A 21,571-nucleotide genomic window follows, 5' to 3' on the forward strand; every position below is an offset into this window, starting at 1 on the left:
CAGCTTTTTAACGCCGCAAACCAGATAAACCTGTCTGCCAGAGGAGGTCTCGGACCTGCTGCTTTGGTCAGGAATTATGGTTCCAAACACTCTCGAGCATGTTGGTCTGAGACCATTTGCAAATGGTAGTTTCAGACTGGTTGAATTTTCCTGCAGCTACCAAAGGTGGTCTCAGACCAGTTGAAATAGTCTACACCTGCCAGAGCTGATCTCGGACTGGTTGATTTAGTCCGCATTTGACCCCAAGGTACTAACTCACGGGTAGACCAAATCATTTGGTTCTCGACCACCTGCCAGGGGGTTGTCTCAGACCTGTTGATTTGGTCGCAATCCGGAAGTGGTCTCAGACTGATTGAATTAGTCCACACTTGCCAGAGGGTCTTTGGACAAATTCTATCTTAAACCAAATTAACCAGTGGGAGAAAAGCTGTCTAAACAAATTCCAGGTTTTTTTTTTTTTTTTTTTTTTTTTTTTGGAGTTCCCTTGTTACCGTACAATGTGGAACAAATCGACCATTACAAAACGAACAAAATGATTTGGTCTTTTCTGAACTATACACAGCAGACCAAAACAACCTTTCTAAGACCATTTCTGGCAGGTGTGGACTAATGAAACTAGTTCGAGACCACCTGTGGAAGGTTGGAACCAAATCAATCGATGTTTCAGTTTAGTGTTGGCAACATGGAATGCTGGGAATTAGCGTACGTGTCGGGATCAGTGTAATCGCTGGGAATTGTCTGCTCTACTTGGCACTGATGTCAGACACATCGCAGCCAGCACGACTGGATCTCTTCCCGTGCTTCTGGAAAAATTATTCAATCCCAGACCGTGTTTTTTTTTTTTTCTTTGGGAAAGGGTCACCGTTCACAACTTTGTTCCACAAGTGAAGCCGGGATATTATTAAAAGCACATTGGCTCGTGAATCTCTCTGATGGCTTTTATTGCGCTAATTGGCCTTCCAAGATTGGCTTTTATGGGTCACATAACTCTTTAAATGATTTCATCCGCTCCACATATTTCCATTTGATCTGCGCTAGAACTTTTATGCACTTAATGCCCCTCACATTTGTCACAATTACCTCAGAAAATGTCGTCAAGACGTTCCCGGGGTCTGGATCTAATGAGACATGCAGCCCCAGGCAGAAACTATACAGTACGGTAAATTTCTACAAGAGTAATGGAGGCTGTGGTGCAAAAAAGGTCAATTAACAATAGTCACTTGTGAGGGATTACTGCGAGGTACGGCCTTTTGTCTAGTCTGGTTATCAAACCAGGTGACAAAGTGCCAGGAAGGGATTGAACTTCTGATTCCTGGATGCCAAATCTCAGCTTTTATCACCCCCGTTACGATCCTTTTGTTAGTCTCTTCTTTGCTGATATCTCCCCAAAAGCTCTCTATTCGTCTTAAGCCACCTGGCACTTCCTGTGCGGGGAACACTTGTTTTCTGCTTCGGCTTGTCGTCGTGTAAGCACTTGTTTTTCCCCGTCTATTCTAGAAGAATAGATCAAAAGTGCCCCGAGCACCTTGAACTCTTCAATCCGCTGACAATGTGCTTTATGTCACAAATGTTTTTTTAAGGTCGTTTTGTGTTTGGAACCACAATGACATGTGTTGTCGTGAATGAGAAACGTCTGTTTTTTTTTTGTTTTTTTTAGCACTTGCTGCTCTCTTCAAGTCGGTGTTTAGGGAGAAAATTGCAACCAAATGTGAAGAAAAAGATTTGTATAGTTAGCACCCAAAGACGAGACATGTTGTAGTCCAAGGAAAATATTTGGTCTGGTATGGAGCGTCCTACTGGTTGATTTGGTCCAAGACCACCTCTTGCAGATGCACACCAAATCAATGGGTTGGTCTCAGTTGAACCTCACCTGAAGAATGTTTGGTACCATACACCTGGCTGGCAATAATGGTGTCCTCCATCTGGAGTTTGTCTGGAACAATACGGTGCAGGTCAAACCAGCTGGCAGGTAGTCTTGTAGGACTAATAGATCCGTTGATTTGATATGCTCCGTACAAGGAGGAATATTTTAGTTGGTCTAAAACGATAACCTTTAACATCACTCCTTTGGGTGCTAAGTATTTTTGTTAGCTGGTTTAATATTCTTGGCTTGTTTTGTATTGCACCTGCCAAAGATGTAGATTTGGCTAAACTCCAAACATTTGAGGCCTTTGTCCAATAGCTTTGGCACCAAATCAAGCGACAGTCTTGCACCGATTGATTTGGTCTAAGACTACCTCTGGCATGTGTAGGTATGTTCAACCAAATCTATAGGGACAATTGATTAAGTCTGCACCTTCCAAAGGTGGTCTTTGACCGTATGAACCACAAATGATTCTGGAATTTGTTTGGAACTGAACAGTGTAGTGGGCAAAAAAAAAAAGATCATCTGGTTCGAGATCCTGTGGATTAAGTTAATTAAAGGCTCAGAACCACATACTTGCCAAAGGTGGTCTCAGACCACATCAACCGGTATGCTAGTGGTATAGATTAAAGTACGAAAGACACGGCGTGTCGTGTAGAAGTGGAAGAAGAAGAAAGCTCTGTGAGGCAGCTGAATTCTACACTGACCTCAGCGGCCGCTGACGAGCCACTTTGGAAGTGTTGGCTGGCTACAGTGAGTCCGTTCGGGGACGATGGAGGTTATTTAGTTTGGGGAGCCGTTGCGATGTGACTCACACGTCTTCACCCGCCCCGCTCCGTCAAACGAGGGCTGCTAATAATCATCGCCACATCAAAAGCCAGACCCGGACCAGATGGAACCATGTGTTTCTCTTTTTTAGTCGTCATCACTGGTCTTGTCACACAGCGTGCTAGATAGTTCTCCTTATACAACCTCAACAGTTAGCAGGTTAGCGTGCTGGTTAAAACTTAACAGTCTGTTGACAATTGTTTATGAGTCAAACTATTAAAAGTATTCCAATGTGTGCCAGCTGTTTCCATGTTTATGACAACTAGCGGGTTAGCTAGGTGCGTTAGCCTGGTGCTAGATCGCTCCTCTTTGTTATAATTATTATGATAAATCTGTTGATGTTGACTCTTTGTTATAGGATGAAATCATTGAAATGGTTAAAATATTCACAAAGGCTCGATTTTTTTTGACAGTTCGCGGGTCATCTTGGCATGTTAGCTCAGTACTTGCTCGTTTGTCTTGTTTAAAACGGTACATCTGTTGATGACGACCAATTGTTTTTTATGAGTTAAACCGTTGCAAATATCCCGTTGTGTGCTAGCTATTTTCCCGCGTATGAATTAGCATGACGGCTCAGAGTGTTAGCTCAGTGTATAGCTAGCTTGGCTTTCTTGTTTTGTACAGCTGCCTCCGCTTGGAAAAACAGATGAAAGAGTCACATTTATTTATAGAGAAGTACTTTTTGCGTAGGTTAGCGTCACATTGGCTAGTGGATGCCCAAATGTGCGCTGCGCTTTTGCTACTAAAACAACGGAAAAATGGCCCCATGGGTTCCATTTATTGTGTTGATTTGCTGCATTGTCAAGATTATGAAAGTGTAAATGCATCTCTGGCTAACCTTAGGGGTCACGTTATTGATTGTGAGATGACATTTTTTTTTTTCCTGTTCCGTTTCAATTTTCGTATCCTTGAAGCAGTGCAGCCTCTTAAAAGGCATCTTAACAGATCCTCCTTGCAGGCCCCACAGTGTAATTGATTTTTGTGGATGCTGCTTAAGGTCACTCGTCTTTATTTTTCATTCTAGGGGTCTGTTTGCAAGCGACTATAAAGAAACTCATTACCTACATGATGGCACAGCAGTTACAGACTCGCACAACTCCATGGTATGGAACTTTTTGATCCCTTCTATTAACTCACACAGAATGATGAAAAATAAATCTATTTTCCCCCCCCCAAGGATAAAGCTTGATTATGAGAATAAAGTAGTGTTTACAAAAATATCCCAAACACACGTGCGTTCAAAAAAAAGAAGCTGTAATTTTACATCAATAGGTCATTTATTAAACCATAAGGTGTAATAAAGTTTAAAGTTTTTTGAGAAAGTCGTAATATTATGAGAATAGTATTGTTTTATGATTTCAAGACAAAAAGTATGTATTTTCAAGTATTAATCTTACAAGAATAGAACTTTATTTTTAAATAAAAATAATATTAAATAATATTTCAAGAAAGACGTCAGTATCTTAAAAGACTAAAGTAATTTTATGAGAAGTCCTACTTTTTTTTCCCAAGGTGAAAAAGTATATATATATTTTTTTGTCAGATTTTTATTTTATTAAAATAATTAACACATTTTCAAAAAAAGGGGTGTAATTTTGAGGGGTAGAGAAATGGTAATTTTACAACAATAAAGTCCTATATTTTCAAGAAAAACTTAGCTTATAAGAAAGAAGTCATATTGTAAAAAAAAAAAACAGTTAAGAAAAAAAAATGTAAGAAAAGAAGAAAAATTGTGTTTCTCTGAAAGTAAAGATAAAATATGTTGCATTGTTTTGAGGGGGGAAAAAAAAGCGTACATTAAAAAACAACAAAATGGCAATTTTCCGTTCCTGTGCTCACAAAATTTATATTTGATGAGTTGGGTTTGAAAAAAAAAAAGTTATGAGGTCAGAGAAGCGACTGGCATTTTTTTATGGGGGCCTTAACTCATTCATAATAGATACGCTTAACAAAAAAAACATTAGGTAGAGTTTTGAATTGAAGACTAAGAGTGCCTGAAAAGTGAAAGGAGATGAAATATTCACCAGCTCTTCGTGTTCTTGTTAAAACATACATGCCAGCTTTTCATTTCAAATACCGGTTGTCGCTTGACGTCCCCTTCATTTGCCAAATATGCTCAAAATTCATGTGGAGTTGGTCGACCTGCTCCTTCTTATAGGATCAAGTGTGGTCGGTTTTCAAGCAAGAGGTCTGGTTTCAAACTAGGGTAAGGTCTTAGTTTCTAATGAAGATTTTAGGCTGGGGTTAAGGTTTTAATTTGCAGTTTCAAGGCAGATTTGGGGTGTCAATTCAGTGTTGGGTTTGAAGCCTGAAGTAGGGTTTAAGAATTTAGCTTTCAAACTCGGGTGAGGGTTTCAGCCGGTGATGGCGATGTCATCGGTGCGTTCATGTCACAATTGCGGGTTGTGCGTGTCTTGTGGCGTTCCCCTGCAGGCTCACTGCTACTACCACGGAGAGGTGGAGCGTCATCCGGATTCGGACGTCAGCATCAGCACCTGCAACTCTGCACTCAAGTGAGTCACTTCCAAACCTAATTTCAAAGCCCTAATGGGACAATTTGAAAACATAATACTTGAATTTCAAAAATTCAACACAGATGTTTGAAACCCTAATTTGAAACCCAGACTAGAAATCCTACTTTGAAACATCCTAATTAGGGGTGGGAACCTTTGGCTACCTCACGATACGATACGATGCAAGCCTCACGATAACGATTCTCACGATATGACGATGCCGCGATTAGCGATATATTACTCAGGTCATAAATCCACGACAAAACTAATCATAAAATAATAATAATAATAATAATAATAATAAATAAAAAAATACTAAAAAAATAATAAAAATTTTAAAATAAATATTAGAATAAAAATATAAATAAATGTAAATATAAAATATAATATATTAAATATATATAATAGTAATAATAATAATAATAATAATAATAATAATAATAATAATAAAAACTAAACTGGTACGTCACGATATGACGATACCGCAATTATTGCTTTATTGCTCAGGTCATAAATCCACATTAATCTACGATGAAACTGATCATAAAATAATAATAACAATAATAAATATCAATAAATAAAACAATCATATAATAATATAAACAAATAAACACATAATGTAATATATAAATATATATAAATATATATAAAAAAAAATAGTAATAATAATAATAATAATAATAATAATAATAACTAAGCTGAAGTCTTACCTGCTACTCTTATGAGGCGCTCCCCCTAGTGGCCCCCCAAGTAATTACTCAATAAGTCATGAACAATGGAGCCATTATAGTGGCGGGTTATTATTGACAAATATCGCGATATTTGCGTAGGCGTATCGCTAATCTATCGGGAGACAAAGTATCACGATTTATCACGATAGATATATCGTCACACTCGTAATCCTAATCTGAAACCCAAATATTGACTTGAAACTTGAAACCCTACCCCCGTCCTAAACCTGGTTTGAAATCCTAATTTGAATTTGATATGAAACTCAAACCTTGGCTGTAGATCCTACTTTCAAAGACTAACACAGATTTGAAACCCGAATTTGAAAATCTAACTCTAGCTTTAAAATCAACGTAGGAGCCACACTCCTGTCTTGAAACCCTGCTTTAAGACCCGAACACTGTCCCGAAACCCAAACAAAGACTTGAAAGCCAAACACGAAACTCGAACCTTGAGAGATGAAACCCCAATTTGAAACCCTAACCCTGTTTTGAAACTCAAACCGTAACTACAACTGTAATTTGGGTGAACCGATGTGTGTGTAGGGGGTTAATATCCGTGGATGGCAAATCCTACGTGATCGAGCCAGCCGCCCACGGCACCCACGGAACTCACTGGATCTACTCGACGCAACGCCTCCGCTTGGCTACGGGCACCTGCGGGCATCATCTCAACGTGTCCGAGGCCGTCGCACTGCCTGACGGCAACCCGTTCAAATCCTTCAGCACCAGGGTAAGGATTAGCTAAATGGTCAGCACGACTATGCTCCGCAGTCTCCAATTCGCTGCAGTGGCCCGTTTATTTTTTGTTTTTTAACAGGACCTTAATCACCCTTTTAATCAAACAAGTTCTAGCAAATATGTTTTGTTTTTTTTCCCAGAGCATAACTAAAACTCAACAGCAACATTGTACTCCACAATCTCCATTTTGCTGCAGCGACTATTTTTATTTTTTTTTTAAAGTGGAAGTAAAAAAAAATAAAATAAAAAAATAAAAAATAAAAAAATGTTTTATGCAGCCCCACTAGTCAAAATATAGTATTTTGGTTAAACTCAGCTTCAGAAAACAGGTGAGTTGTGATGGCGGTTGCCTGAGCTGAACTGTGATGTCATCTTCATTCGACAGTAAGTGGCAAAAATGCCTGCCCCTTGAGATGGATTAAAAACGTCTGGATATTGCTGCTTAACTCATATTTTACAAATGGTCTTCTTCATACCTTGTTAACATGTTTTGTTCCAACCAATATGGTTATTTATTTATTTTCTTTGCAGTTTTACAATTTTTAAAAGCAAATAAATCAAAGTGTGGTGTGAAATAAAAATAATCATAACACCAATTCACATGAATCCTCCCCCTTGCCTTGTAGATATTGCAAATTATTCAAGAGACTGTCTTTTATATTTGATCACGCCGCCGCCGTTATTTTGAATTATTCACCCGGCGCTCCCGTTGGATCTAATGGCAGCCATTAGGATCGTGCGGCGTAGACAACGGGGGGGGGTGGACAGAAGTCTGTCGGAATGGCGCTAAACGGCGGCGTTGTCCCCCGCAAGCACGCACGCATCTGCTTTTAGCCGGCCCGCCTCATTCGACCTCGTTTGCGGGCCAAGACTTGACGTTAGCGCGTGATCAATGGCGATAAGCAGGAAACGCTTGAGATTGCGATCTGCGCATCACACAAGTCGGGGGACTTTCCACCACCTCCAAAACCGATTCCCATCTTTTGTAAATGGTTCCCTGGACGCTTGCATTTTTCCTCGGGATGAACGCCAAACATGTGGCTCTGCTGTCTTGCACAATTCTCCCTTTTTTTTTTTTTTGGCATATACAAATCATGACTTGACGAATTTTAAGAGGCCAATTAAGTCAGCTTGTATTCATGAATGATAAATAATATTTTGTAGATTTAGTTATGAAAAATACATCATTATGAAAGTGAAATCTCTGCTTCAAAGCTTCGCCGGAACTTTCAATCACTTCATGGTGCAAAGAGTAAGAAAACAAAAACGTTTGTTGATGAGCTGCCGACGGCCACATGTCACAACACAGACGAGCCAATTAACAGCCAGACAACTCTACACTCTCATTTGCCGACACCCACATCACTCGCCAAGGCCAGGCCTGGCTTTTTAACACCATGCACACGCAAGAAATCATAGATACGACAGTAAAGCATAAAAATAACCAAACCAAGTGGACAAAAATAAACAAAAACAACAAAATGAAATCCATTTTTAGCAGATTACTTGAATAATCGATGGATTATCGAGGGTATAATCGATGGAATATTCAATTCTAAAAATATTTGATGGCTGCAGCCCAAACATTATAATGATGTTTTCTATTACAATTATGAATAATATTACATAAACAATAAATGTAAAAAAAATAATAGTCAATAGTCAATGAATTACCTTTGGGAGCATGGTAATATTTAAAATAGAACATATTTATACGTTTTTGGGAGTTGAGTTAATAAGACAATCTAAAAATTAGGGCTGGGAATCTGACTGTCTCACGATTTGATTCGATTTCAATTTTTGGGTCTACGATTCGATTCAGAATCGATTTTCGATTCGAAATTGAGTGACAAATGATTTCTGCTTCAATTTACAGATATGCACAACATTGTCCTGATCTACTCCAGTCTGCTTTGCAAGACAAAGTGACAAATAGAGACATTAAAGTCTTTTTTTTCTTTGCTTTTGTTTAAACATTTATTAATTTTGTATTGTAAGTGCCTTTTTCCACAAAAACAGCATGTGGGCTACAACTGCCTTTTCCCCTTCTTCTTCATTTCTAATTTAAATAAAATCAATTTTTGGATATTAATATCGATTCGATTCGATTAATATATGAGAATCTTGATTCTTTTATGAGTCGATTTTTTGGCACACCCCTACTAAAATATTCACTAGAGTGCTGAAATCGAAACAACTCACTAAAATTTTTGTTTTGCGACCTGCCAGCTTTATACAGTACAGTATGTACATTTACTACTAACATAAAAAAAATAACCTACCCCAAAATAAAAGGCGACTAAAAAGACAAGAGAGTGTTTTTCACAAGTGCAATGCGCCTCAATGTGTCCACACAGGCGTTTTTGATAAGCCATGGGATGTCTTTGATAAGCCAGGCTGCTTGAGGCTCCCGAGATAAGCGAAGCCCTGGAAGCTTAAAAAAAAAAAAAGTGGCAAGAGAACACTCATCCTGAATATCTCATGAAAGGTGATGATGCTACATGGACGTTCCTGCTGTTATTCTGCGTCGTCTTTCCGTTTTATCGGCGCATTAAAGCTCCGAGGCGTGAAGAGTCCCCGTGGTAAAAATTTTTTTCGAAAAGACCTTCGTATCATGCAAATGGAAGAAGGCCCCATCCCGACGGGACCTGAGGGAAGACAATGTTGTTGCTGCAAATCCGCCAGGAAATGCGCCGTTTTCCATTTTTGCAAACAAATTGGATGCGGCCCGCATTGTTGGAACGAGCGCTTTGGGATTCGTCCCCGGCAAACTCCGGTTCGCAAGTTCAACTTGTCACGGCCGCAGGGTTGTCGTTTGGAACGCGTGTGCCCATCGCGGCTTATCGGAAAACGCAGGAGGCCGATGAGAGGCAGGACACGATTGCTGGCCGCCAGGATGAAGGCGGCTCACGTTGAAAGCCGTCCAGGATGCTCGGCCAATCGCAACGCCAATGTAGCCCCGGAGGGATCATGATTGGTCACCCAAACAAAATGTCAAGGCTACAAAAGGAGTATTTGGGCCATCCTTTTTTAAATATATGCTACTTGGTACTAGGGGTGTCAAAATTAGTGCTTTAATTTTAATCTAATATTTTTAATGCATGATGAATGATTGCCCCTTAGTGGAGGAATTCCAGTCGCAAGGCAGCAGACATGTCCACGTCAAAATTTAGCAATAATAAAATTAATAATAATAATAATAATGCATATATTTGTGGAGACTGGGGTCAAGTTGTATTTTACAATTTTAAAAATGTGCATAATTTCACAAGTTACTTCCTGTTAAAGACTCGATAGCTCTCAAAATGAAGAAAAAAATGCACTGAGTATGAAAATATGAAAACTTCGAAAAATAAATGATTGTACATCTAGAACAGATAAAAAAAAAGTTATTTTTATAATAAAATACAAATAAATCAATAAATTAATATATATATATATATATATATATAAAATTTGCAATTAATAATGAGTTAACTATTACCAAAATGCGATTAATCACGATTAAAATTTTTGAATCGTCTGACACCCCTACTTTGTACTAGGGGTGTACCGATCAATCGGGAGGCCAATTTATTGGTCATGATTTCCTTAATTTTGTAAGATCGGTGATCGGCTGATCCCTTAAAAATAAACCGACCTTTCCCACCAATCTCATCTCCCTCTCCACAGAGTTCTGAAAAAGTCAGCCGCTGTCCTTTTCTGCTGAGATGACTAATTGGATTTTCATTTTTATTTGAGAGAACTACTTCATGTGCAGTTAAAACAACCCATTTGTATTATTTCGCTGATATTGTTCATTGTTTTCCAATAAAACAAGATTGGAAGACTGAAGGTATATGCTACTCGGAATGAAAAAAAAATCTGATTCGGCAAAAATCAGGATCGGCAGGTCAGACTTTTTAAAAGATCGGGGATCGATAATCGGCTGGAAAATTGTAATTGGTGCATCCATACTTTGCACAATTTTATGATGCAAAATGTTGACTATTTGACAGTATATAAATTCATATTGAAATACTTCTCCTGCACCCGCCCATCACCATCAACCAGGAAGTAAACAAACTCACTAATCTATTTCCGCGTTGCAGCACAAGCGTCACACCCAGAGCACCACCAAGTACGTGGAGCTGATCATCGTGGCCGACAACCGGGAGGTAAGTGCGACCTCGTCATCTCTTTCGGCTTCATCCGCACACCCCCCCAAATAGTTAAACGGTTCACTCCGCCTCCTCCTCAGTTTCACAAGCAAGGCAAGGACGTGGAGAAAGTCAAGCAGCGTCTGGCCGAGATTGCCAATTATGTGGACAAGGTAACGATCCAATCAGCTAAGATTTATGAGCAACCACCCCCCCCCCGCCCACAACTTCCTCTGGATCAGTTCTACAGGGCCTTAAATATCCGCGTGGCCCTGGTGGGCCTGGAGGTGTGGAGCGACGCCGACAAGTGTCCCGTCACGCACGACCCCTTCACCACCCTGCACGAGTTCTTGGACTGGAGGAAAGTCAAGCTGCTGCCTCGCAAGCCGCACGACAACGCTCAGCTCATCAGGTGGGATCAACCGTTACCTCTGCCAAGGAAAAGGGAAAAAAAAAAAAAAGTCCCAAAGTTTTGTTTTCTTTTTGGTTTAGTAGTTTCCCTTCATGATAAATAACCGTGTCCCAAATGAATTAGTCGGATTTTATCCATAAAGTATGCTCAACAAAAATAAGAATATTGTGTTCTATTGCTATAAAAAGAAAAAACATGGACCCTACCAAAAGATAGATTAGAGTCTCTTCTTTCATCAGGGAAAAAAAAAAAAAAAAAAAAAAGTACATTTCTATCTGTTTCCGTTTTGCAGCAATTAGCATTACAATATAGCTACGTTTCATCATTATACACATTCCTGGTCAAAATATGGGCAAAAACAGCTTGTTGCAACATAGCCCTGATTGATCTCATACTCTGCTGCCACCTGCTGGCCATTTTTGTTAGGGATAGACCGATAATCAGTCGGGCCAATTATCGGTCGATTATTTGGTATTTTGACAAATATCAGCATCGGCCTTATTACCAATGTGAAGGCCAATAACGCTGGTATCTCTCACTGAGCAGTGAATGCTTGCAAACGTAGCAAAATTTACGGTTTTCTTCAGGATTTGTAAGACGTTGACAGAAAGTTTTTGCTGACATACTGGGAGCTCCCCAACACTTTATATTTTTAAAAATAAAAAATAGTGTAATAATTAGTGTTGTTCCGATACCGATACTGTTATCGGCAGGCGCCGATACTGCATTAAAACAGTGGTATCGGTATTGGTGACTACTCAAAATAAATATAAATGGAAATAATCTGTTTTGATTTATTTACTTTTCGTCATTTATTTATTTAGAATTATATAATATTCAAATTATATTTTTTATATTCATTTTTATTTTCACTTTTAGTCATTTATTTATTTATTTAGTCATTTATTTATTTCGAATTTTAGCGGTTTTGGTCCTCCATACTTTAGCTACTAATAATCGACATCTGTACTGGCCTTGAAAAGAAAAAAAATTCTGTCTATCACCATTTTTTGTAATAACTACCATTGCTTCAACCGCTCTATTCAGTTCAGAGGCTGCATCAAAGCCTTCTGTATGCTCTAGTATTAAAAAAACCCAAAAAAAAACGTATCAATACGTCTTTGAGATATTGGTAATATTTAAAATAGTGCATATTTATATGTTTTTAGGAGCAAATGAGTTAATGGGAGCAAAAACAAAAGTGTTGCGTAGATATTTTTGTTGTGTAGAATTAGTCTGTGTTGAATGATCAGGTGATCTCTCCCTTCCCTCCTCAGCGGGGTGTACTTTCAAGGCACCACCATCGGCATGGCGCCCATCATGAGCATGTGCACGGCGGAGCAGTCCGGAGGGATCGTCATGGTTTGTCATCTTATTTGCACCTTTTGAAGACACGAGACGGATGGCGCAGCTGCGACCGAGTGGAAACATGACGCTAACGAGCCTGTGAACGTTCGTTTACAACCCAAAGCGTAGCTTGTCATTAGCTGTCCCGTTGTTCTTGTCCGTGTTGTTCGCAGCTCCTTTCCAGATGTTTCCATGCTCTCCACCATAGCAGATGGCACAAATTGGCGGCTATGATGACACAGCATTTTTTTTTAAACACTATCCACTTTATTAGGCACATCTGGAGCAACACGAAGTGCATCAGAAAGTATTCACAAGCTTTGCATGTTAAAGCTGGAATAGTTTTTTTGAACTGGTTTCTAATCATCGGTGTAACGTCTTTTGAGCATCTTTCTCGGGACGCGGCTTTGACGTTTTGCTTCCTGCGGCAGGATCATTCGGACAACCCCCTGGGCGCCGCCGTCACGCTGGCCCACGAGCTGGGCCACAACTTCGGCATGAACCACGACACGCCCGAGCGTGGTTGCGGCTGCCGGGCCACGTCCGAGCGCGGCGGTTGCATCATGACTCCGTCCACCGGGTGAGCGGGCGCGTCTCAAACGCGTTTTGATTGAATCCTTTTCGCAAAGCGTACCATGAAATTTAGGGCGGGTTTGTCTCTTTCGTTTTTTTGTTTTTTTTTAAACAAATGCAGCTGCGCTAACAGCCCGCGGATACGCTGCATCTTTGTGGAGGGGGAAGCAATTAGTTCAGGTACAGTACACAGCACGCCTTAAACCCTGTTTCGGGAAGAAACAAAAAAAGCTGGAGGGGGGCACCATTTTTTTTTTTTTTTTTTAATCTGGCCCTGTAATATTTGTTGCTTTAATTAGTTTTTTTTTGTTTCCATAAAAATGGAACGTATTCCATTTCAATTATTTATTTACTCATTTACTATGTTTTGAGCTAAAGATAAAAAAAAAAAATCAAAATTAAAAAGTCAATAAAATACTAACATACAGTAAGGTTTTTTTGTTTTATCTGGGCCTGTAATATTTGTTGCTTTAATTATTATTATTATTTTTTTGTTTCCCTAAAAATTTATTCCATTTGAATCATTTATTGACGCATTCACTATCTTTTGAGCTAAAGATAAAAACTAATAAATAACAGTCAATATTAAAATACAGTATTTTTTTGTATTTGGCCCTGTAATATTTATTGCTTTAATTAGTTTTTTTTCCCCTAAAAATGGAATGTATTCCATTTCAATTATTTATTTACTCATTCACTATATTTTGAGCGAAAGATAAAAAAAAAAGAAAAAAAAAGTGTCAATAAAATACTAAAATACATTATTTTTTTTTGTATCTGGCCCTGTAATATTTGTTGCTTGAATTATTTTTTATGTCTCCCTAAAAATGGAATGTATTTCATTTGAATTATTTATTTACTCAATCACTATCTGTTGAGTTAAAGATAAAAACAGTAAATAAAATATTAAAATACAGTAAGTAAAACAAAGAAATAAATACATAAAAAGAATTTAAAAACAAATAAATAATAAATAAATAAAATAAAAATAAACACAAAAAGCTCAAACTAAAAGCTAAGTAATAAAAGTGGGTCTTAAAACGAGACTTTGCAATAAAATATTAATGTATCATATTTCCCAACTTTTTCTTATTACATTGTTTGTCATTATTGGTAGATTCATGAAAAAGACATATTTTTCCCATCCACACTTCCTCATTCCCAGCCCGTCGCTATTCTTTGACACACATACAATTTTAATGTTGTAAAAATCTCTCTCTCCGTGGCGACTGATAAATACTTAAGCACCGCCTTGTTCCGTACTTTTTTTATTTTTTTTATTTTATTATTTTTTTTATTCCAAGTTGGCCGCTTTTGAATGTTTGAAGCCGGCGTTGTTGTTCTCTTAATGCGACGACGACGCGTGGAGGGCTAAACATAGAAATAATAACCCCACGCAAATAAGACGGAAATATTGCCGTTAGTTTGTGGTGCAAATAATCCTTCTTGCTTCATGTTTGCGGCGTGTGCTTTTTAATCCGGGATTACGCCATTCGTGTTTTCAAACACAACACTGTTCCCAACTCTTTGTTGGAGACGCTCACCCCCACCAACAGACCAATTTCTTGAAAAGGCCGCGAGGATTAGCACACAATCAACGTTCCAGTGTTGCTCATCTTACACCCGCATATTCACTGATTTTTTTTTTTCCCTCAAACCCATCCTCTGTTATGTGCCCAAATTTACAATTTAATTGTGGGAATGTTGAAAGCATTCCCACATGTTATCCGGCTTTTTATTCTCCACACTTTTTTGCCGTGTAATAACTCCCACATAATACTTCCGATTTACACCGCTCAAATTTCAACTTACTTCAAAAATTCACGCCATCTTGTGAAGGTATCGTTTAATTTCACAGTACTTACAGCATTCGCACAGTTTAATGTTAAATATCAACTTTTCCCCATTTATTTTCAATGGGACTGACATTGAAAGTCCCACTTTCCACACTGTACATTGCAAATGTATCCATGGCAATTATGCCTATTACATATCTTAGTTCCACTTTTCCATCTGAATGAATGGCGGGTACTGCATGCCTAGGTGGCGCTACTGCGTGAAATTTATTAGATTTTTTTGCAATTTTTCTTGGAGAAATTGCGTAGGAATGCTGAAAGCTGAATGCTAATAGCTGAATGCTAAGATTTGAATGCATGTGGAATGCTTATGAAGTAAATTGAGAGATAAATTATGAAATTATAACCTCCTGGTTACTGGACAATGCGGGAATGCTTCAGCATTCCGACAATTAATTCAATTTTCCCATCTAAATGAATGGAGGGTACTTTCAGATAACACTTGTAAATAGGCCATTAGCCATGATTTTCAACAAGCCAAGTTGGCCTCACATGTTAAATACTTGCCTGGTGTTACGGAGACATGAAAGTGTGTTGATTCAAATCTCGCTTGGGAAATATTTTATTAGCTTTCAGCATTCCCACGGAATTTCCGCAAAAATTCCACTTTGTCGAGTCACTTCATAGTGTTTAGTGCACACGTTTGTTTGCCAACGTGTGATGTCATGTCCGTTGTGCTAGCGTGTTATTTAGGCTAGCATGCTAGCTAATACTATTGATGAGCCTCAAGTGGAGGTGGTTTGTGTCGAATAAATTAGCTACGGAATGTAATCGTTTATGTAACAGGGCTTCACGACTAGAACCTCTGGGTACCTCACGATACGATACGAGGCTCGCGATAATTATTTCACGGTATGACGATACCGCGATTATCGATATATTGCTCAGGTAATAAATCTACGATAAAACTACTTGACATAAACTGATGTTTTTTCAATGAATCATCACTTAAACACAATATTAAATAAATGGTGTCTTCTTCACAGTGAGTACTTGTGTATTTTTTTTTTAAACCAATTCAAACGTCTACTTAACAGAGACCACTTTCTGTCAACAAATTTGTGTCTTTCTTAAACACTATTGTCATGCATCATGTCAGTCAGTGTTTTGTGTAACATTGCAAAAGTAAATAAATAAATACAATGCCTTAAATATTAAATCCAATTAAATCAGTATTAATATTTCTCAGAAATTGTGTGCTTCAAAAAGTCTAAATATAAAATATGCTTTAAAACGTCAAAATGGAAGATATAATACACATTTTTCATAGAAACGTATGCAAAACTGAGTCAGTTGCTGGACAGATAAACGCAAGTCGAAGTAAGCTGATGAGTATTCTTCTTCACCTGAAGACTTCTGTCCATTTCCCCGCCACTCTTATGTGGCACTCCCCCTAGAGGCCCGCCAAGTAATTAATTGCTCAATCAGTCATGAACAACGGAGCCGTTATAGTGGCTGTATAATAACTACAAATATCGCAATACTTGCATTGGCGTATCGATAATCGGCAGACAAAGTATCACGATTTATTGGGCTAGATATATCGGCATGGTGTTGACGTTTTATGATCATCTCACTGTGAATGGAAACTGCTTATGTTTTGATTTTTGAGGTCATGTGCAGGTGACAAATGCTGTGCCTTCTCCGTCGGCATATTTATGGGTGATTAAATATGACACGAGGCTTGTACCCCCCCCCACATCGAGGGAGTGCGTCATCTCCGTTGGGAGAAGCACGACACGCGGCGCCGCCCTTTGTGCGCTTTTTACGGCGTCTGTTATTAAAAACACCTTCTTCATCCGTTGATATCATCACGCATCATGTCATTTGAGGAGGAGCTCAATAAGAAACGACTCGTCGGGGCGCGGGCGCGCGATCTCATCCAGGAATGATATTAAAAACACTCCGTCATGCATTTTTGCACAGTTTGTAGCTCACAATAAAGGTGTCATTTTTTTCCCCATATGACATAAGCTGGGTGTGTAGACTTTTGCATCAATGCTGTAAGGTGTTTTTCTTTTCTTTTTTTGAATTTGTGCAGGTATCCCTTCCCTACCGTGTTCAGCAGCTGCAGCAAGAAGGACCTGGCGGCCAGCTTGGAGAAGGGCGTGGGCATGTGTCTCTTCAACGTGCCCGAGGTCAAAGTGCTCTACGGCGGCCAGAAGTGCGGCAACGGCTACGTGGAGGAGGGCGAGGAGTGCGACTGCGGGGAGCCCGAGGTTTGCATCTGTACACAAACAAACAAACAAACAAACAAACAAACAAACAAAAAATCCTCAGTCGTGTAATAAACAAGCCACTCAAGCTGCTTTTATTGTTCACTCATTGGCTGGTAGCCATTTTTACAGAAACACTCCCGGATGTTTTACTGGATTTTGACTGATTTTGCAAGGCCCACAGAATATTGTGTTTTATTGCTATAAAAATATGGAACCTACCAAAAGAAAGATTAAAGTATCTTCTTTCATCAGGGGAAAAAAAATGTATATTTCTATCTGTTTCCATTTTGCAGCAATTAGCATTAGAATATAGTTAAGTTTTATCATTAGTCACAAATCTGTTTAGAATTGTGAGTGATTGATCTTTTTTTTTTTTTCAACATGGTCCTGGTTGATCTCTTATACTCTGCTGTCACCTGTTGGTCATTTTAGTAATAACCACCATTTCTTCAACCGTTCTTTGCAGTTGAGAGACAGCATCAAAGCCTTCTTTATGCTATAGCATAAAAAACAAAAACAAAACAAAAAACGTGTAAGTACGTCTTTGGGACACTTAAAACATTTAAAATAGAACATTTATAAGTTTTTGGGAGCAAATGAGTTAACATAAATCCAACACGCAGACAATTATGAGATATTTTAGCTCTTTTCGGCTCGGATTTTAGGTTCTATAGTTAGATATAGAAGACGATTGCAAATGTGAATGGACAAATATTTCAAATTACCGGTATGGTGATTATCTAAATTATTATTTTTTTTTGTACTCCAAAATTATGTGTAGTGTTTGGAAATTATGTGTAGTGTTGGGAAGTCAATTTTGTAACATTTACAAATAAAAAGGCATTAAATTTAATGTATACTGTATGTTTTTAAATTACATTTTGAATATAAAATTTAGATTTTTAAAAACAAGACGATCAAATTTTTTATTTTTTTTTATTTTTAAGAGGAATAGAAAATTCTGCGCAAACTTTTTAATATCTACTAATTACCAAGGTTATTTTAGTTAACAAAAACTAAAATTGAATACAAAAAATGAAATTACATCTTACCTTTATAAAACTAATAGAAACTATAATTCTAGCAAAAATTATTTTTCGTCTTTGCCAACGAATATCATACATTAATTTTGGTGTCCATTTTTAAACATATTTATTTAATAATTGAAAATTATTTATTAGTGACTTGTTTCTTTATCTTGCACTCGACTAATACTCCAAAAATAATATAATAAAATAAATAAATAAATAAACAACTAGCTCTATTAACTAATTAAAACTAATTCAATTTTAAAACATAAGTCAAAACAAAAAAAATAAAAAATAAAAAATCCATAAGTATTATAACCCAGCTAATTAATTTTAATATAAATAAAACGATAACATACAAACTGTACATCATGATCAAAACCAGAAAATGAAGAGGCATGTTCTTGAATCGTAATTGCAATCACAAGGAAATAAATTCAAAGTCATTGAACGCTGAAATGGTTTTGTGCACAGGAATGCACAAATCCGTGCTGCAACGCCACCACGTGCACCCTGAAGGGCGACGCTGTTTGCGCGCACGGCCAGTGCTGCCACGACTGTCAGGTAACCAACGGCGCTCCGAAGGTCACCTGAAAATCACCCGCTCGGCTCACCCCTGCGCCCGCGTGTCGGTTCCCATCCCAGCTGAAGCCGGCGGGGACGCCGTGCCGCGAGTCGGGCAACGCGTGCGACCTGCCCGAGTTCTGCACGGGCGGCGGCCCCCACTGCCCCGCCAATGTCTACCTGCACGACGGCCACGCCTGCAGCGGCGCCGACGGCTACTGCTACAACGGCGTGTGCCAGACGCACGAGCAGCAGTGCGTCACGCTCTGGGGGCAAGGTGAGGACGCACCTCCACCCAACCTTGGGGGCCAATACGGCTTCCTGTAGTTGCTCCGATAAGGACCTTTTTTTTTTTTTGTTTGTTTTTTGCAGGTGCCAAGGCAGCGCCCGGCATCTGCTTTGAGAGAGTCAACTCGGCAGGCGATCCCTACGGCAACTGCGGCAAAGATGCCAAAGGATCCTTTGCCAAATGTGATGCACGGTAAAGAAGGAGGGGGGGGGGGGGGGGGCAACTGAACTTTTATGCTTATATTTAACAACTTAACTGCTTGTTTGATTTGTGAAAATTGCTGCGTAAAGCCTCCAGTAGCATGAAGATAAAACAAGGCGCTCTAAAGTGGCCCTGCCTGGTCAAGGCCACAAGACCACTTGGTGGCTGTAAAATAAAAAATGGAGGGCTGGGTAAAAAAAAAAAAATTAAAAAATTCAATACAATCGATTTTCTTTTTCAAGGTCTGATGTCGATTCTTAAAACCATGAGTCGATTGTTTTCTCTTTTGTCCCATAAATTATTAAGAAATAGGACAATTTTTTTTGTATCTTACTGATTTCTTGAAATTTACTGTTCACATACAATATAATTTATAAGTATTTTCTTACATTTATTATAGACCTGACTTATTGCACCATAAGACAATTCAGAATCTTTTTTTATTAATTATTATTAATTTATATTTACAATTATTCAATTCTGAAAATATTTTCATCTCATCTTTGCTGATGTCAATGTTGATGTAACACGTAAGACAAAAGATCCTTGAATACACCTTTAATGTAAGTATTCATGAAGTGTTTTTTTTTTTTTTATCATGTCCTTATAGGCCTGTGCAATTAATCGAAATTCAATTACAATTTCAATTGTTACACTCCGCAATTACTAAATTGAAAATCGTAAACAAAAATAAAAGATTTCTAAAACTCATTTTGAGTTTCTTTAAATGTACATATTTGCACCTTTTTCATTTTAAAATGACTGATTTAATCAATCTCATTTGGTCCAAAACGTACTTGCATAATTATAGTGTTTCAAATAATTTTATTTGTTCTAATATTTTTAAACATTTTGTTTTGTATCAAAAAATAATTGTTTGAATAATCATAATTTCAATTATTACCAAAATAATGTGATTGTTATTTTTTACACAATCGAGCAGCCCTATGTCCTTAATATTTGAGAAGAATTGATTCTCCATAATTCATCAATATCAGATTGAAGTGAAGCGAATCAAATCAGAAAAAAAAAAAAAAAAATCGAAATGTAATCGAATTGGAAATTAGAATCGATATCCAGCCCAACAAAAAAAAAAAAAAAAGTGCAGGCATTCCTAATCTTTTGTCCGCTTTTGCAGGGACGCCCAATGCGGCAAAATCCAGTGCCAAGGGGGCGCCAACCGCCCCGTCATCGGCACCAACGCCGTCTCCATAGAAACCAACATCCCCCTGCAGGAGGGCGGCCGGATCCTGTGCCGCGGCACGCACGTCTACTTGGGCGACGACATGCCAGACCCGGGGCTGGTGCTGACGGGGACCAAGTGCGGCGGCGGAATGGTGACGATGACCGCAAAACGCCCTCATCGTCCATTTTTGTTGTCGTTTCGAGGGATCACGTTTAGGGTTGTGCAATTAATCGGAATTTTATGACAATTTCTATGACAGTGTTCGTTTATCGTGGGTTAATCTTTTGCGGATTTTTTTTTAACAGTGTGCTTTTTGGTTTGTTTATTTTTTTGGTCTTTGTGCGGTCCTTTATGCCCTACGTTCTGGCCGGGGAGATACGGGCATCCGCGGATTCGTCTCAACGAGACCTTTCCAATGGTGTCTGTCCCGTCGTGCCACCATATTGCATTCCGGAGATAGAAAATATATACTGTGCTGTATCATACGCAAAAAAACAAAACAAAACAAAAAAAACACTTTTAATGGGGAAAAAATTACTAAATTAAAAAAACAAAAAAAAACAAATGAAAAAGCATTCATAATAAACTAAAATCATACCAAATGAAAAACATATAATACATGAAAAATATATATACTGTGTTGTATACTGTAATAAGTAAATTAAAAAAAACAACAACATACTTTTAATGGGAAAAAAAATGACTAAATGAAAAAAACAAACAAATGAGGAATAAAAGGCATTCATAATTAAAAATCATACCAAAATGAAAAACATAATAAATGAAAAATATATATACTGTGCTGCATACTGTAATAAGTTAAAAAAAAACACAAAAAAAAACAACAACAACAGGATGGTGTAAAAATGGAAATGAAAAAAGAACATAAATCCTTTTTCATTCATCATATAATAAAGTAAAAATGTACCAAAATGAAAAAACAACAACCATAAATTTAAAAATATATATAATTAAGGGAATGTTATTAATTTCTTTAAATTGATGCGGATTTCCATTATTGCAGGTCGTTTTTGGAACGGAACATCCGCGATAAACGAGGGAACACTGTATTACACTCCATAA

General features: G+C 38.1%; 1 protein-coding gene and 1 long non-coding RNA gene across 2 annotated transcripts in view; one reads left to right on the forward strand and one right to left on the reverse strand.

Moving 5' to 3' along the window:
- Positions 1-21,571, forward strand: part of adam12a (ADAM metallopeptidase domain 12a) — a 56,908-nt gene that overhangs the window by 26,937 nt on the left and 8,400 nt on the right. Inside the window, exons 4-16 of the mRNA XM_077502531.1 lie at positions 3,717-3,795; positions 5,126-5,205; positions 6,480-6,666; positions 10,766-10,831; positions 10,915-10,986; positions 11,056-11,225; positions 12,503-12,587; positions 13,004-13,152; positions 17,043-17,220; positions 18,723-18,812; positions 18,894-19,089; positions 19,185-19,293; positions 20,441-20,639. Of these exons, the coding sequence (XP_077358657.1) occupies positions 3,717-3,795; positions 5,126-5,205; positions 6,480-6,666; positions 10,766-10,831; positions 10,915-10,986; positions 11,056-11,225; positions 12,503-12,587; positions 13,004-13,152; positions 17,043-17,220; positions 18,723-18,812; positions 18,894-19,089; positions 19,185-19,293; positions 20,441-20,639 (1,660 nt within the window). The remainder of the gene's footprint in view (positions 1-3,716; positions 3,796-5,125; positions 5,206-6,479; positions 6,667-10,765; positions 10,832-10,914; positions 10,987-11,055; positions 11,226-12,502; positions 12,588-13,003; positions 13,153-17,042; positions 17,221-18,722; positions 18,813-18,893; positions 19,090-19,184; positions 19,294-20,440; positions 20,640-21,571) is intronic.
- The window catches only part of LOC144004885 (uncharacterized), a 35,675-nt gene that overhangs the window by 4,676 nt on the left and 9,428 nt on the right, over positions 1-21,571 (reverse strand). Inside the window, exon 3 of the long non-coding RNA XR_013279454.1 lies at positions 17,058-17,228. This is a non-coding gene — a long non-coding RNA (uncharacterized LOC144004885). The remainder of the gene's footprint in view (positions 1-17,057; positions 17,229-21,571) is intronic.

This window comes from Festucalex cinctus, chromosome 17 (assembly GCF_051991245.1).
Source record: "Festucalex cinctus isolate MCC-2025b chromosome 17, RoL_Fcin_1.0, whole genome shotgun sequence".
Classification (NCBI taxonomy): Eukaryota; Metazoa; Chordata; class Actinopteri; order Syngnathiformes; family Syngnathidae; genus Festucalex; species Festucalex cinctus.